At 39.3% G+C, this 16442-nt stretch overlaps 1 protein-coding gene and 1 pseudogene across 1 annotated transcript; both read left to right on the top strand.

The window, feature by feature from the left end:
- Positions 1-1936: 1936 nt before the first annotated feature.
- LOC128564508 (olfactory receptor 51I2-like) lies at positions 1937-2998 on the top strand (annotated as a pseudogene).
- Positions 2999-14311: 11313 nt separating this feature from the next.
- On the top strand, positions 14312-15274 carry LOC128565867 (olfactory receptor 51I2-like). The gene has a single exon (XM_053562603.1). The coding sequence runs from the start codon at positions 14312-14314 to the stop codon at positions 15272-15274; it is 963 nt and encodes a 320-aa protein (XP_053418578.1).
- Positions 15275-16442: the final 1168 nt, after the last annotated feature.

Below are 16442 nucleotides of genomic sequence, written 5' to 3' on the forward strand. Positions count from 1 at the left end.
TAGATGGGACTACAGTTTTCCACCACAACACCTGGCTTTTGTTTGTTGCAGTTGTCATTGTTGTTTAGCTGGCCCAGGCCTGTTTCTAACCCATCAGCCTTGGTTTATGCAGCTGGAACCATAACTGCTGTGGTATGGCTTCTATTTTTTGCCTCATGTTATTTTCCTTGGTCTACTGTTTAGATTTTCATTTCCTCTCTTTGTTATCAACTCATTTTTATATTCTAATATTACAAATTTTAATTTGACCTATGTTTTAATTTTTTAAAGTATTTATCCAGGCATGGTGGCTCATTCCTTTAATCCTAGAACTCTGGGAGGCTGAGGTAGGTGGATCACTTGAACTCAGGAGTTAGAAACCAGCCTGAGCAAGAGCTTGTCTCTACTAAAGAATTTGAGGTTGCTGTGAGCTATAATGCCACACCCCTCTAGTCAGGGTGCCAGAGTGAGACTCTGTTGAAAGAAAGGTAAGAAAGAAAAAAAAGAAAGAAAGGGAGAGAGAGAGAGAAAGGGAGAGAGGGAGGGAGAAAGAAAAGAAAAAGCAAAGAAAGGAAAGAAAAGTATTTAGAAAAACATACAGTATTATTTTCTTTCCTCTAGTAATTCCTTATCTGAAAGGGTATTCAATGTAAATTTAATTTGCTTCATCCCTTTTAATTTTTACCAAATATGTCTGCACAAATTCTATATTAGAATTTATTTGTTTTTTATTCATTTATAAATGGTGTGAGTTCCATCGATATATATTGAAAAGTATTGTATAAGAGACAACAGAAAATGGCTGAGTTGACACCATCAGCAACTTTAATTTACTACATATTTTTTTAAAATCTTCTACCAAAATAGGCAGAATCTTCTGTCCTGTGGGAACAATACTTGTCAATTCCCCTTCTGCTCTTGGCCATTCTTAACTTCAGTGTGAACTGATTATGTTACCTTCCTATGGCACAATTATAGATAGAACTGGCTATCATCATAAACTTTACTTTCACACACATAACTATTTTTAGTGGGTTTTTAAATCTCTGCTAAAGAGATTTGGGTGGCTGTTTTCCATATGTTCTTTCATTGATCTACCTTTATTTTTTTCTGTTTTCTTATTTGTTTGTGTCTTTGTTTTGAGATGTAGAATCTGAATCCAAGAAAAGAAAACTAACAAACCCATGCTGTCTACCTTTCAGATTTCTCTAATATATTTGCAATTTATTTTTATGAAGCTATTGTTCCTTCTTTAAAATATCGCACTTTTGTTAATCTTTTCAGAATCACTTCATTTATTGTTTTGAAAGAGAGAATTGCTTTATTCAATTTCTGACGATAATAGTCTTGTCATAATCAAAACTTCTGCTTTCAATAAAAAGTTACAACTATTTTCCATTTTTCATTTAAATGGAAATCATTTTTGACTTATTTATTTATTTTTATTTATATTTTTTCTTTCAGCTTATATGAGGTTACATAGTTTGCTTTTGTAAGGTTAAAATCTGAGTTGTAGTTGTACCTTTTACCCACTAAGTGTGCCATATGCCCATAAAATGTACTCATTGGGTGGGAACATACACAACCCTTTTCCTCCCTCACCCTACCTGAATTTAACTGAGTATCTCTCTCATGTAAGCATGTAGTTGTTAATCTATTAGTTTCAATTCAGTGCTGAGCACATATAATGCTCATTTTTCCATTCTTGTAATACTTTGCTTAGGAGACTGTTCTCCAAATTCATCCACCTTTTTACAAAAGATAAAAAAAAAAATTCATCTTTTTATGACTGAGTGGTATTACATGGTATATATATACCACAATTCATTAATTCATTCCTCTGTTGAAGAGCACTTGGATTCTTTCCACACCTTTATAATTGTGAATTGTGCTGCTATAAAACATTCCAGTAATTTTTAAATCTTCTTCACGTATCATATTTGCTATTGTGTGTGACATGCCACCTAATATTAGAGATGGTGTTGTTCCAATATATTTGTCTTTTGTCCTTATTTTTGTACCCAGGTTGCACACCTTACATCTCTCTGGAGCTCTCAGCTGCCTTTGCAGGATACTCTCTCCCCAGTCCTATGCCAACATCTCCTTCTTCCAGCCACCTGCTTTCTTCATGATTGGCATCCCAGGCCTGGAGGCCATTCATGGCTGGATCTCCATCCCTTTCTCCTCCATTTCCCTGTGGCTCTCACAGGGAAATTCCTAATCCTCCTGGCTGTGAGGAGGACCCCCAGGCTACACCAGCCCATGTACTTCTTCCTGTCCATGCTGGCCCTCACCGATATGGGCCTCACCTTGTCCACACTTCCCACCAACCTGGCTATGCTCTGGTTTGACCATTGGCTTCAACACCTGCCTTGTCCAGATGTTCTTCCTGCACTCCTTCTCTGTGCTGGAGTCCTCGATGCTCCTGGCCATGTCATTTGACTGCTTTGTGGCCATCTCCAATCCCCTGCACTATGCAGCTGTCTTCACAAATAATGTGAAGGATTGGGCTGGCTATTCATGGCCCATGCTACCTTGTGCCTCTTCTCTGTACCATTTCTGATTAAGCGATTAAACTTCTGGCTCAGCAAGAACTTCCTGTCCCATTCCTTCTGTTTCCACCCTGATGTGATGAGAAGGGCCTGTGATGACATCACCATCAAAATACGCTATGGGCTCTATGTGGAGGGTCCACAGGTGCCATAGACTCCCTGCTTATAATCCTGTCCTATACTTTCATCCTGCACACAGTCCTGGGTCTCACCTCTCCCAGGAGAGAGTCTGGGCCCTCAACACCTGTGTTTCCCACATTATGACTGTATTTGTCTTCTTTATTCCAGTTATCACCATAACTATGATCCACTGTTTTGGAAGGCACTTGCCCCACATTGTACATGCCCTTGTCACCTATGTGCACCTGGTGGTGCTTCCTGTGCTCAACCCCATCATCTACAGTGTGAAATCCAAGCCCATCATGGAGGCCATGCTAAGAGTGCTGACAGGGAAGAAGCAAGGCTGATGAAATAGCAAAACAAAAAAAGCATCTGTGAGAAAAATGTGGCCACACAGTTGTACATATATCTTGCCCAGAAAGCACTTACTCAGACCTCTGACCCAGGCACATTATCAAGAATATGACAAGAAAATAAATACCCTCAGACTGATAGAAGAAGTACTTTCTTGATTCTTCCATGCACTTGCTAACTCAAGGCATTTTGTTCAGTGTTTCCTTGTATAAGAATCTGTGTCCACAATACTAAAATGGACTATATATAATCTTTTGGAGGACAAAGGCCTATAAGTACATGATTACAGTATAATGAAACTGTGATAGGCACACACAAAGTGTTATATGGACTCAGGAAAGGGTTTACTTGCCCTGCAAGAGGAAATGAGAAGGGTTTCACCTAAGAAAGAAGATGAAAGGTGAATAGGGATCTGTCAAGCAGAGAAGGGGGCACACCTACAAAAGGAAACAGAATGCTAAAAAATAGAAGTGAGAAATAATTGGGTGTACTTGTGGAAAGGGAAGTTGTCAGCTGAGGTTTAGCACAATCTGTGTACGTCTGTGCTGGAGGGAGGACAAGGGGAGATGATCAAGAAATGACTAGCAGTGGAAAGATCTCCTGGGGTCTTTCAGACCTAATTAATAAATTTTACTTCCATCTTTGCTTAAAAATGAACCACATCAGACTGTTACATTGCAGAATGTGGTGTAGGCTTAACTGTACTAAAGATTAGAAAAGTAAAAGTCAAGTTGTTGGAACTGTCTAGGAAAAAAATGGATAGTAAAATTAATTCTTTGTCACTATGACTGGAAAAAATACCTTTTTTATTATATCTCCACATTTCTAACCTTTATTCATTGAAACCATCCAGAAACGATAACACTAACACTGGCAATAAGTAGAGCTGCCACCATCTATTGGTTTTGGAATCCTGTTACTCTCTACATATAACCTGAGATTCTTAAAGAATGGGTATTTCTAAGTATGAAGCAGGGACACATAAGATAATACGAGAATAGCTTGTACCTAATACAATAAAGGACACAAAGACAATGGAGTCATGTATGGAAAATGTCCACAGAGATATATTTGAATGTGCTAACAGTGTCCACAGATACCTTGAAAAATGGAAGAACATACCACACTCATGGCTGAGAAGAATCAACATTGTTAAAATCTATACTTCCCAAAGCAATCTACAGATTCAACACCATCCCTATTAAAATACCAACATCGTACTTTCAAGACTTTGAAAAAATGATTCTTTGTTTTGTATTGAACCAGAAAAAAAAAACACATACAGCTAAGGCAGTTAGAAGTAATAAAAACAAAGCTGGGGGCATCACGATACCAGACTTTAGGCCATACTACAAAGCCATAGTGGTTAAGATTGCATGGTACAGGCACAAAAGTAGAGACATAGACATTTGGAATCCAATAGAAAACCAGGAAATGAAACTAACATCTTACAACCACAAAATCTTCAATAAACCAAACAAGAGCATAGCTTGAGGAAAAGACTCCCTGTTCGATAAATGGTGCTGGGAGAACTGGATATCCACATGTAAAAGACTGAAACTGGACCTGCACCTTTCTCCACTCACAAAAATTGATTCAAGACGGATAAAGGACATAAATTTAAGGCATGAAACGATAAAAATCTTCAAAGAAAGCATAAGGAAAACACTGGAAGATATCAACCTGGGGAAAGACTTTATGAAGAAGACTTCCATGACAATTACAACAACAACAAAAATAAACAAATGGGACTTCATTAAACTGAAAAGCTTCTGTACAGCTAAGGAGACAACAACCAAAGCAAATAGACAACCTACACAATGGGAAAGGATATTTGCATATTTTGAATCAGACAAAAGCTTGATAACTAGGATCTATAGAAAAATCCAATTAATCCACATGGAAAAAGCTAACAATGCCATATATCAATGGACAAGAAACATGAATAGAAACTTCTCTAAAGAAGACAGATGAATGGCTATCAAACATATGAAAAAATCCTCATTGTCCCTAATTATTAGATAAATGCAAATCAAAACCACGCTGAGAGACAATCTAACCCCAGCAAGAATGGCCCACATCACAAAATCTCAAAACTGCAGATGCTGGCGTGGATGTGGAGAGACAGGAACACTTACTCTGCTGGTGGGACTGCAAACTAATACAACCTTTTTGGAAGGCAGTATGGAGAACCCTCAAAAAACTCAAGCTAGACTTCCCATTTGATCCTGCAATCCCATTACTGGGCATTTACCCAGAAAGAAAAAAATCCTCTTATCATAAGGACACTTGCACTAGACTGTTTATTGCAGCTCAATTTACAATCACCAAAATGTGGAAACAGCCTAAATGCCCACCAACCCAGGAATGGATTAACAAGCTGTGGTATATGTACACCATGGAGTACTATTCAGCCATTAAAAAATATGGAGACTTTATATCCTTTGTATTAACCTTGATGGAGGTGGAACACATTATTCTTAACAAAGCATCACAAGAATGGAGAAAGATGAATCCATTTTTCATCTTTTTGAATCTAATTGAATCATTATTTAATTTTGATATAAGGACAGTTAATTACTTAGTACACAGTGGAGGTGAGTGAAGGAGAGAGTAGAGAGGGAGAGAAGAAGGGAAGGGGTGGAGGCAAGGAAAAGCAGAGAGAGGGAAGGAGGGAGAGGGTGGGGTCTCAGTGTGTGACACACCTCTTGAGGCAAGACACATTGTAAGAGGGACTTTACCTAACAAATGCAATCAGTATAACCTGGGGTCTTGTACCATCCATGAATCCCCAAGAATTAAAAAAAAAAAAAAAGAAAGAAAGAAAATTGGAACACTGGCTATCCTCCCAATGTACCAATTTTCAATGTACTTGTGGGCACTGGTAGCACATTCAAATATATCTCTGTGGACTTTTTCTATACACAACTCTATTGTCTTTGGGTGGGGTGGGTAACACCTATAGTCAGATCAATCTGGGAGGCTGAGGTGGGAGGATAGCTGAGACCACGAGTCTAAGGCTACAGTGAGCTATGATCACACCACTGCACTCTAGCCTGGGCAATACAGCAAAACACTGTCTCAAAAAAAATAATAATAATAAAATAAAAAGACAGAAAGAAACATTAAAAATTATTAATCATTTTGACAACAATGGTTCATAACAAATTGAAGTTTGCATTCATAGTGAAATAAAGTATTAAAAAAAGAATGAAAATTAATCTTTAACAAAGAATTTTATTTAATAAATGCAAAAGTATTGATATATTTTAAAATTATCTTCTTTGCAGTTATCAGTGAAATTTAAAAGTAATAAATACTTTAGAATTTGGGGAAACAGAATATTCATATAGTCTCCAAGGATCACTATACAGCTTTCCTACTAAATAGAGAAAAATGAACATAACTTTTACTACATAAGATTGGCGATTACTACCTTAAGCAAGTGATCAAATTTAGCTTAACCAGTAATAAGATAACCTGACCTTATATACCTTCTAGTTTGAACACTAAGGACACAACATCAATATGAAGAATTCCTAACAATAATTTTTAGCCTAAATCTAGCTGTGAGGAAATAATTAGAAAATTCAGAATATAAGAAGCAATAAACACACGTATGCACACACACAAAGAGGCCTAGAATCATTAAAAAAATTCAATATTATAAAACATATATCAGGGAAATTAATCAAAAGTAAAAGAGATTAAAGAACATAATGAAATTCTAGCATTACCAGTCAATATTAGGAGAATTATGGAATTTTGAATATCTATTACATATTTTATTTATTTATTTATTTACTTATTTTTGAGACAGAGCCTCAAGCTGTCACCCTGGGTAGGGTGCCATGGCATCACAGCTTACAGTAACTTCCAACTCCTGGGCTCAAGCGATTCTCCTGCCTCCATCCCAAGTAGCTGAAACTACAGGCACCTGCCACAATGTCGAGCTGTTTTTTGGTTGCAGCCATCATTGTTGTTTGGCAGGCCTGGCCTGTATTCAAACACACCAGCTCAGGTGTATGTGGCTGGTGCCTTAGCTGCTTGAGCCACAAACGCTGAGCCTACGTATTTAACATGTTGTTAGGTTACTATAATTGCTTCCATTAGAAATGGTATTGTGATTATGAGGAAGAATCTAATTTTGGAAAGTGCATGCCTAATAGTGACTGACAATGCTTGTAATATCTACAATGTACATTCAGGAAAGTCAGTGAAAAATATGTGTGTGCATGTGCATGTGCATATGTGTGTGTGGAGACAGAAAGAGAGACAGAGAAAGGGAGAAAACCACATGAAAAAAATGTCATCCATGTAGTTCATAGGCAGGCAAGTGTTTATCATAATATTCTCTCAACCTAGATTTCAAATTTATAAAAGCTAAAAGGTATGAGTAGGGAAACACATATGAACTAGAAATATATGTATGTATACATATGATGTGTGTATGTTATAGACACATGTACTAGGTCCCTGGGTCCTTCTATATTTCAACACATACAGGACAATCTGTCAGAGAATTACTAATCACTGATGCTGGGGTAGGTTCCAATACTGAGCCTGGAGAAGCTAATGCCTTAGTGTTGGGCATGCAAAATTGGAATGCTGAAGAAGAGAAATAATTACATAACTTCTTGACTAGCTTATAGTTCCAATTAAGACTGGAACTGGGGATTGGCCTCCCCCAAACCAAAAGGCAAGTCAGGGGGGTGACATTAACTGTGCTTAATTATTGTTTTGAGACATTTATACTCTATACTTCATAGGTCCGACCAGTACGATGATCTAAGCATTCCAAATTGTATATAAAATGCACATTGTACCCCACAAATGCATTAATGTATACATGACCTACCTCTTTGTGATTTATAAAAAATAAGAAGAAAAAGACAGAAAGAATGTGGCAGAGGTCCTATGTGTCGAGTCAGGAATGAGCCTTTCTGCACAGGGTCTATCATTCTGCCCCAAATGCCTCGCAACACATATGGATCTATGGTCTGCCAGCTACTTTCTCCTATCTGGAAGATTCTTGTCCTTCCAGGGGGAGATAAAAGGCTGTGTCCTTCATGTCCTGTTCTTAAACCTTCTCTGCTCTATGCTGTTTGCAGCTTGTATGCACATCCATTAGAACATTTGTCACAGGCTATTGAGATTATGCTTTGCATTGACCTTCTATTCTACTTCCTGAAGGGAATCATTGAAGCCTGACCAACATTAGATGTCTACATTACTGAGCAGAGAGATTGTCCCAGGGCAGCCTTTAGGTATGTCCCTTGAATAAACCTACCTGTAAGCCATAACTTCTGAATAAATACCGTAAACACTATTCCTTGATTGATTCAACAAACCATTTATTGAGTTAACATCATATTCCAAGTAATTCTCTCCCCAGAACTATATTCCAATACATACTCCCAACACTTGTGGAACATATGGGCATTCCTCAACCCCAAAAGGTAACACCTTCCTCAAGAATGACTTCTCCTGAGCCTCTAGTGGCTGAGTGTAGAAAATTAGAGACTCTAGTCTAGTTCACCATTCTCTTATGCCAGGTTCCCTGGTATAGGGACACTTTTTCCACAGCCCTGCAGAGGACACCACCCAGGCAGGCACCCTCTCACTGGCAGGGAGATTGGCAGAAGCCCAGGGACTGAAGAATCAGAAGCCAGTAGGTAGATACACAAATGCTCACTTAAGATGCTTCTGCAGTTCAGCCCATAGGGCTCATGGTTTCAACGTACCTTCAAGGAGAAAGGGAGGCCCCTGGGGATGGAGCAAAGAACAAGGAAAAATTTCTGGATTTAGTCTCCTAGGACAAAAAAAAAAAAAACAGAGAAATGGGAGGGCTCCCAGGAAACACCCCTACCCATGGTCAACTCTCCCTGTCTTAGGGCACTTTATACTCCATCTGTCCCCTCAGGTGACTTGGCTCACAGTTGCAGATAGAGAGAACAGTGTCCCAACAATGTCCTTGAGGACAGTCTCAGTAGGTGCGGCTGCCTGACTCGGATGAGCAACCTCGGTGCCAACAGGGTGCAGAGGGAGAGATTGCACTGGCCCTGAGACTCTGGAGGCCAGCACTTGAAGAGGGTAGAAAATGTTCTGTGTGACTCCGATGACAGAGGTGATGTCACTGAGAAGCACAGTAAAAGAATGATTTCCTCAGGTGTGGCCTTGGCCCAGTGTCTCTGGGGAGAAGCACCTCACCAGGGCATCTGGCTAGGGGTATAAACACAGAGTGTCAGCTCTAATCTTCCTGGACTCCTGCAGGAGCTGGAGAGGCAAAAAGTCTTGCAACGACAAGCAGGGTGAGCAGCATGCTGCTTGACACAATCCCCCTATGCCAGTGGTTTTCAACCTCCCTAATACCACGACCCTTTAAAACAGTTCCTGTGAGTCGTGGCCAACAGGTTGAGAACCACTGCTCTATGCCATTTAGAAGGGTGGGGTCTGCCACGTCAGTCTAAGATCCCCTCTCAGTCTCCTGCTGCCAGGAGGAGGGGGCAGTGCAATGTGGGATGAACAAATATCAGGAGATGGAAGGGAAGTAAGGAGGCCTGGATTACCAGAGCTGGCAGGAACAGGCCTCTACCTAAGGGTGAGGAAGGAACGCAGCTCCTCTCCTGACCGCAGAGATTCTTCAATTCAGATTGTTACTCAGAAATTCAGATTCTATGATCAAGCAGATTCATCCCATTTGGTTTCTCTAAGTAGGCAACCCTGTGAAAGAGTCCTAGACCTCATCTCAGGTAGCGTCCTAGGGATGATCTGAATGTTTGTGGTTATAACTCAGCTCTAACTATGTGACTGTCCTTCACATTCTCCTGAATAAGAAGAGTCTTTTGGTGAAATCACTTCCCATTTGGGTAAGAGAAATGAAGCATGCTGAATTCCTCCCTTTGATTTTAGGCAACTTGACTCCTCCAGACAGGAAAAGTTACAGATGAACAGAGTGTTAGGGTATTAAAGTGGAAGTGGTTAAAAAGATCATTCACATGTTTCATACTTCATCTGGGGGAGTTATAATTTTTAAATGGCTTTAACTCTTTTGTGCCCTGGAGACAACAACCGAAGACCAACCCTAGTTTGATTTCTACAATTAAGAGATTTAGTAAATGCTTTCTGATTTCATGGGATCAAGGACACAATGGCAATCCAAACTACCTAGTAAAATGGGAAGTTTAGTAAAAGAATGAGAATAAAACCAAACACTTTCTTTCGATACACAGAATCTGATCCTTATCTAACATTCACAATACATGAGAAACAAGGAAAAGATCCTTGTCTAGACATAAAGGCAAACTTGGTTTGATAGTGTAAGGGCTGCACAATGTTTGGGCAGCTTATCTTAAAAGGTACTATATTTTATTCCTTGAGATCTTAGCTCCACCCACAGTTAGAGGACCTGAACATCAATTAAGGGACAACTTCAAGTATTAAAACAGGAGATAGAGGGTTTGTCAATCATTTAAGACAATCCTTGTCAATACAGAATGAAAAAAGAAAAGTTAATTCCTAGAAGGTTTATCCACAGATTCCTAAAAGTTAAATGCAAAGTCTAAAATGTGACCTCTATTCTTTGTTTTCAGATTAATATGAAGGTATAATTTAGGTTACATTGTTTTCATTTCTAAGGTAAAGTTGAGCCTTTCACTCGGGGTGATGTGCTGAACACTCTCGCACTGGGCACCTTAAGTGAGATCCCACCAATTGCCCTCCCTTCTCCCCTATCCCTTCTCCTTCCTCTCCCTTCCCCCTTCCTAGAGCATAACTGTGTTTTCCTTTCCTGTGGGCATGTAGTTGTTTCTATGTTCATTTCATATTAGTATTGAGCACATTGGATAATATTTTTTCCCCCTTCTTCTGATACTTTACTAAGAAATATGTGTTTCAACTATATCCAGGTAAACACAAAAGATGTAAAGTCTGCATCTTTTCTTATGGCTGAATGATACTGCATGGCATATGAATGCCACAGTTTGTTAAACCATTCATGGGTTGATGGGCACTTGGGTAGCTTCTATGTCTCAGCGATTGTGAATTGAGCTGCAATAAACATTCTGGTGCAAAAGTCCTAGTGGTAAAATGATTTTTGTTCTTCTGGGTAGATACATAGTAATTTTGCCCTCTATTCTTGTTTATGCTACCAATCACAAAGAGAATGTTTCTTGGACTGATTCTTATTAAACGTAAGTAATACTCAATAAAAATAACGATTTTTTTTTTACTCTGAAGGAGCCATTTGTCTTTATATAAATCATCATATATAGCTTAAGTTATGAACAGCATTACGTTGGGGATGCTCTATTAAGGGTGAGGGTAGGCGGGAACAAGATTATAAAATAAAGGAGTCTTCATCCAAAAATTTGTCCACTTGCATATTCAGTGAGTAATGCTACAATAAAATTTAAAAAGCAAGCAAACAAGCAACTGTAATGACAACAAATACAGGACAGAGAGTTTGAAACGTTAAAATCAGAAAGGTAAGACTGAATGAGATTTCTAAAGATATATGAATAGGATGAGTAAACAGAAAATCAAGAATGAAATACTAATAGGCAAATGGCTAAGAAAGAAGGTCCGAATGGGCCATAATGTGTAGTTAAAATGTTTTTGGAGAAATAGGAGAAGAATCCCTCTGCAAAGCTCTAAATCATGTCACTATAAAACATCAGATGAGAGCCTCTCTTCCAAGTACTCTGACAAAACTAGCCCATATTTCCCTGATCTCCAGTATCTAGTAAATCCAATCACCAATACAGACAGTCTGAAACTGTTAAAAGATTTAAGTCAAATAGACCTGAATTTAAATTTGTATTTTCAATTTAATCCTGTCCTGGAGAAACTCACTAAACCTCTCTTCTTCCAGTTGTATGTTTTGAACAATAATAATTATTGTCATTAGTGTGATGCTGAGAAATGAGACAATATCTATTTTATGTAGTTACTTCTGGGAGAAAGAGATATTATTTACAAACCAACAAAAAGTGGGATGTCTAATATCTGGATCATGGGAGAAAAATTAGAAAATGAATTTGCTTAGCAACAAACACAAAAATTAGTGACATTTGTAAGACGGACCACACTGAACTTTAAATGAACCTAAATTTATGCCTTTGATTCATGTTTCAGTTGGTGTCTGTGGAAACTCTACCTTTAGGGAAGAACACCAGAGGCCTCAGCCCTGCAGCTGTGGTACTTCCAGACTGGACAGATGACAGTGCTGAGTGATTTCAGGGGAGGCACATTCAAGGACAAGATCAAGACCTCAGGAAAGTTTCGCTAAGGTACTGAACAAAATGTTTTTCTAAACAGTGGGAAATGTTGAGTTCATGGAGTGAATGGAGATTCTGTGTGGTATCAACTGAGAATAACCAAGTTCACAAGTTTGGAAAGGAGGACTTTATTTCTCATAAAGAGTTACATCCTGCAAGCTAGCAGAAGCGTAGCCTCTGGCACAATTCAAGACCAAGCAATTTTGGGGAAGGGAGGATGAGACAGAATGTTATGCTGAACAGGTTGGCCAAGTATACATATTCATCAGGTTACAGGAGTAGCTATGAATATTCACAAAGGAGGAGATGCATGCGTGGTAGGCTAATATGTATGTAAAGTGTCCTAAGTTCATTTGGGATGGAGATTTAACATTTAAATATATACCAAGTATGTGGGTCATTGTGAAAGTTTTTAGATACACAAAAATCAAGAAATGTAAACTTTGTATGGATGAAAACAAAAGAAGCCCTCCTAGCAACACCAATAAGACAAGCACGTTGAAACTTGCAGGGGTGAATCAGAAAGGACACGGTCAACTGTGTTTCTTGAAAGTGAAATAATGAACTATAACAGTCTATCTCAAAACATTCATAGGGACCTACATACAACCTTTACATCAAAAGGTAAGGCAGAGAACACAAAGTCCTCAGGGTCCAGCCTCCATACACCAGTTGGAACTACTCCATGGTTGCTGATCTCTTACCTGGAAGGAATACCAGTCAATCAGCTATCTGGAAACTGCAAAAGGAGGGGCAACATTAGGTGGTGTTGGCCAAAATCAAAGGGAAAGCAAGTGTTGGAATAGGCTGGGTTTTCTTTAACCCTTTGGAAAGTGTGTAACAGTGGATAGGGAATGACAGGCATAAATGTATGTGTCCGCTCTCCCACCCACAAGGGCCAGGAACTCAGTTTTTGATGTTTCTATGGGGTGCCTTTGGCCAAGAGGAGGTCCATTTGGTAGGTTGGGAACTTAGTTTTTTATATCTCAGAGGCCATCTATAGCCTAAATGGCAAGGGAATCCAATGACCCACGCTGATATTCTCTAGGCAAGGTATAAAAGAAACTAAAATATTTGAGTGTTCTCAGTGACCTGCTGAGAATCAATTTTTGCTTCAATTTCCAAATTTTCATTCTCAACCTGAAACTTTATCATTACTGCGACTTGATTAAAAGAGAAAGTTAATGTTTTGCATCTGAACCTTCTCTTTCTTTAATGGACATAATATATGTCTTTTTTCATTTTCGTTAAAATTCTTCCCTTCTCTGTTTAACAACCAAGTTAATTGTCAGATTCTAATGGTGTAAATATCAAAGGACTCAGAGAGTACAGCATAATTCATTTCAATAGACTACCAAGAGAACCAGAACAAAGGCAAGACCATGTGATGATGCTGCTGGTGGTGAGCATTTGGAATCGGCTTTACATTTTAAAGAATATTGACAAACACTTTCATTTAGTGATAACACTAAATGGAGAGTGAAAAATATAGAGTGTGCAGTTGGAAGCAAGGAAATAGTATAAGAATACAATATATTATCTTCTATTCTTGAATATGCTAAGAGAGTTAATGTTTAAGATTCTCCACCACAAAAATGAAAGCTGCATGTAAAGGCAATCCATGTGTAAGCTGGATTTCACCATTTCAAAATGTATATATACCAGAAAACATCATGTTGTATATGATGAATACATATATTTTATGTCAAGATGAAAAATAAATAAATTTAGAAAAACAATTACTAAATTCTGAATCTACCTCAATCAATTCCATTCTGCTAGGTAGGGAATAGTTAAACTGCTGTTTCCAAAATGCTTTTGTTTAGAGAAATATCAATTAATGTATGCACACTTTGCATCGCTTGACAAATTAATTATACAATACAAAGGCTGAGAAAGTGGTTAACAATTAATGGAAAAGCTTACACAGCAAAAATGACTTCCTAATGACAGGTCCCATCAGTGTTCTTCTGTCTGTCAAGACTTCACAACTCACATCTCTCTGGAGATCTCAGCTGCCTTCACAGGATGCTCTCTCCCCAGTCCTATGCGAACATCTCCTTCTTCCAACCACCTGCTTTCCTCATGATTGGCATCCCAGGCCTGGAGGCCGTTCATGGCTGGATCTCCATCCCCTTCTCCTCTATGTACACCATGGCTCTCACAGGGAACTGCCTGATCTTCCTGGCTGTGAGGAGGACCCCCAGTCTGCACCAGCCCATGTATTTCTTCCTGTCCATGCTGGCCCTCACTGATGTGGGCCTCACCTTGACCACACTGCCCACCACCCTGGCTGTGCTCTGGTTTGACCATCGGCTCATCGGCTTCAACACCTGCCTCGTTCAGATGTTCTTCCTGCACTCCTTCTCTGTAGTGGAGTCCTCGGTGCTTCTGGCCATGTCATTTGACCGCTTTGTGGCCATCTCCAATCCCCTGCGCTATGCAGCTGTCCTCACAAATAAAGTCATCCTCAGGATTGGGCTGGCCATCATTGCCCGCGCTACCTTGTGCCTCTTCCCTGTGCCATTTCTGATTAAGCGATTAAACTTCTGCCCCAGCAAGAACTTCCTGTCCCATTCCTTCTGTTTCCACCCTGATGTGATGAGAAGGGCCTGTGATGACATCACCATCAACATACGCTATGGGCTGTTTGTGGTACTGTCCACAGGTGCCATAGACTCCTTGCTCATAATCCTATCATATGCTCTCATCCTGCGCACGGTCCTGGGTCTTGCCTCTCCCAGGGAGAGAGTCCGGGCCCTCAACACCTGTGTTTCCCACATTCTGGCTGTATTTGTCTTCTTTATTCCAGTTATCACCATGTCCATGATCCACCGTTTTGGAAGGCACCTGCCTCACATTGTACATGCCCTTGTCGCCTATGTGTACCTGGTGGTGCCTCCTGTGCTCAACCCCATCATCTACAGTGTCAAATCCAAGCCCATCAGGGAGGCCATGCTAAGGGTGCTGAAAGGGAAGAAGCTAGGCTAATGAAACAGTAAAATACATAAAGCATCTGTGAGAAAAATGTCACCACACAATTTTATGTATATCTTGCCCAGAAAGCACTTACTCAGAACTCTGACCCAGGCACATTATCAAGAGTATGCTGAGCAAATAAACATTCTCAGACTGACAGATGAAGGACTCTCTTGATTCTTCCAGGCACTTGCTAACTCTAGGCATTTTATTCTGTGTTTACTTGTACAAGAATCTGTGTCCACACTACAGATACTAACATGGACTATATATGGTCTTTTGGAGGACAACGGCCTATAAGTATGAGATTACAGTATGATGAAACTGTGATAGGCACACAGAAAGTGCTCTATGGACTCAGGAGAAGGTTTACTTGCCCTGCAAGAGGAAATGAGAAAGGTTTCACATAAGAAAGAGGGCGAAAGGTGAATAGGAGTCTGCCAAACAGATAAGGACACATCTACAAAAGGAAACAGAACCTAAAAATGAGAAGTGTGATATAATTGGATGTACTTATGTAAAGGCAAGTTGTCGGCTTAGGTTCAGCACAATCTGCATATGTCTGTGCTGGTAGGAGAACAAGGGGAAATGATTAAGAAATGACCAGTAGTAGACAGACCACTTGGAGTCTTACAAACCTATTTAATACATTTGGCCTACATCCTTTGCTTAAAAGTCAACCACACCAGAGTAGTATATTACAGAAGGCAGCACAGGCTTAACTGTTTTAAAGATTAGAAAGGTAAAAGTCAAGAGGGACTTTATCTAACAAATGCAATCAGTGTTTAAAAAAAGAAAAGAAAAGAAAAGAAAGAAAGAAAGAAAGAAAAGAAAGGTAAAAGTCAAGTTGTTAGAACTGTCTAGGAAAAAAATGGAGAGTAAAATTAATTCATTGTCACTACAACTGGAAAAAATACTTTTTTTAAATTGCATCTCCACATTTCTAATTGCTGTTTGTTGAAACCATTCAAAAATGATGACACTGGTAGCAGCGAGTAGAGCTGCCACCACCTATTGGTTTTGGACTCCTGTTACCCACTACATATAACCTGAGATTCTTAAAGAATGGGTATTTTTAAGTATGGAGCAGGGACACGTAAGATAATACCAGACCAGCTTGTACCTGATACAATAAAGGACACAAAGACAATAGAGTTGTTAACCCGAAAAAGTCCACAGA

This window comes from Nycticebus coucang, chromosome 14 (genome assembly GCF_027406575.1).
Source record: "Nycticebus coucang isolate mNycCou1 chromosome 14, mNycCou1.pri, whole genome shotgun sequence".
NCBI classification, from domain to species: domain Eukaryota; kingdom Metazoa; phylum Chordata; class Mammalia; order Primates; family Lorisidae; genus Nycticebus; species Nycticebus coucang.

What these genes read in the sequence shown, in the direction of transcription:
- LOC128565867 (XM_053562603.1), top strand. Translation starts at nt 14,312, where the DNA reads ATGCTCTCTCCCCAGTCCTATGCGAACATCTCCTTCTTCCAACCACCT.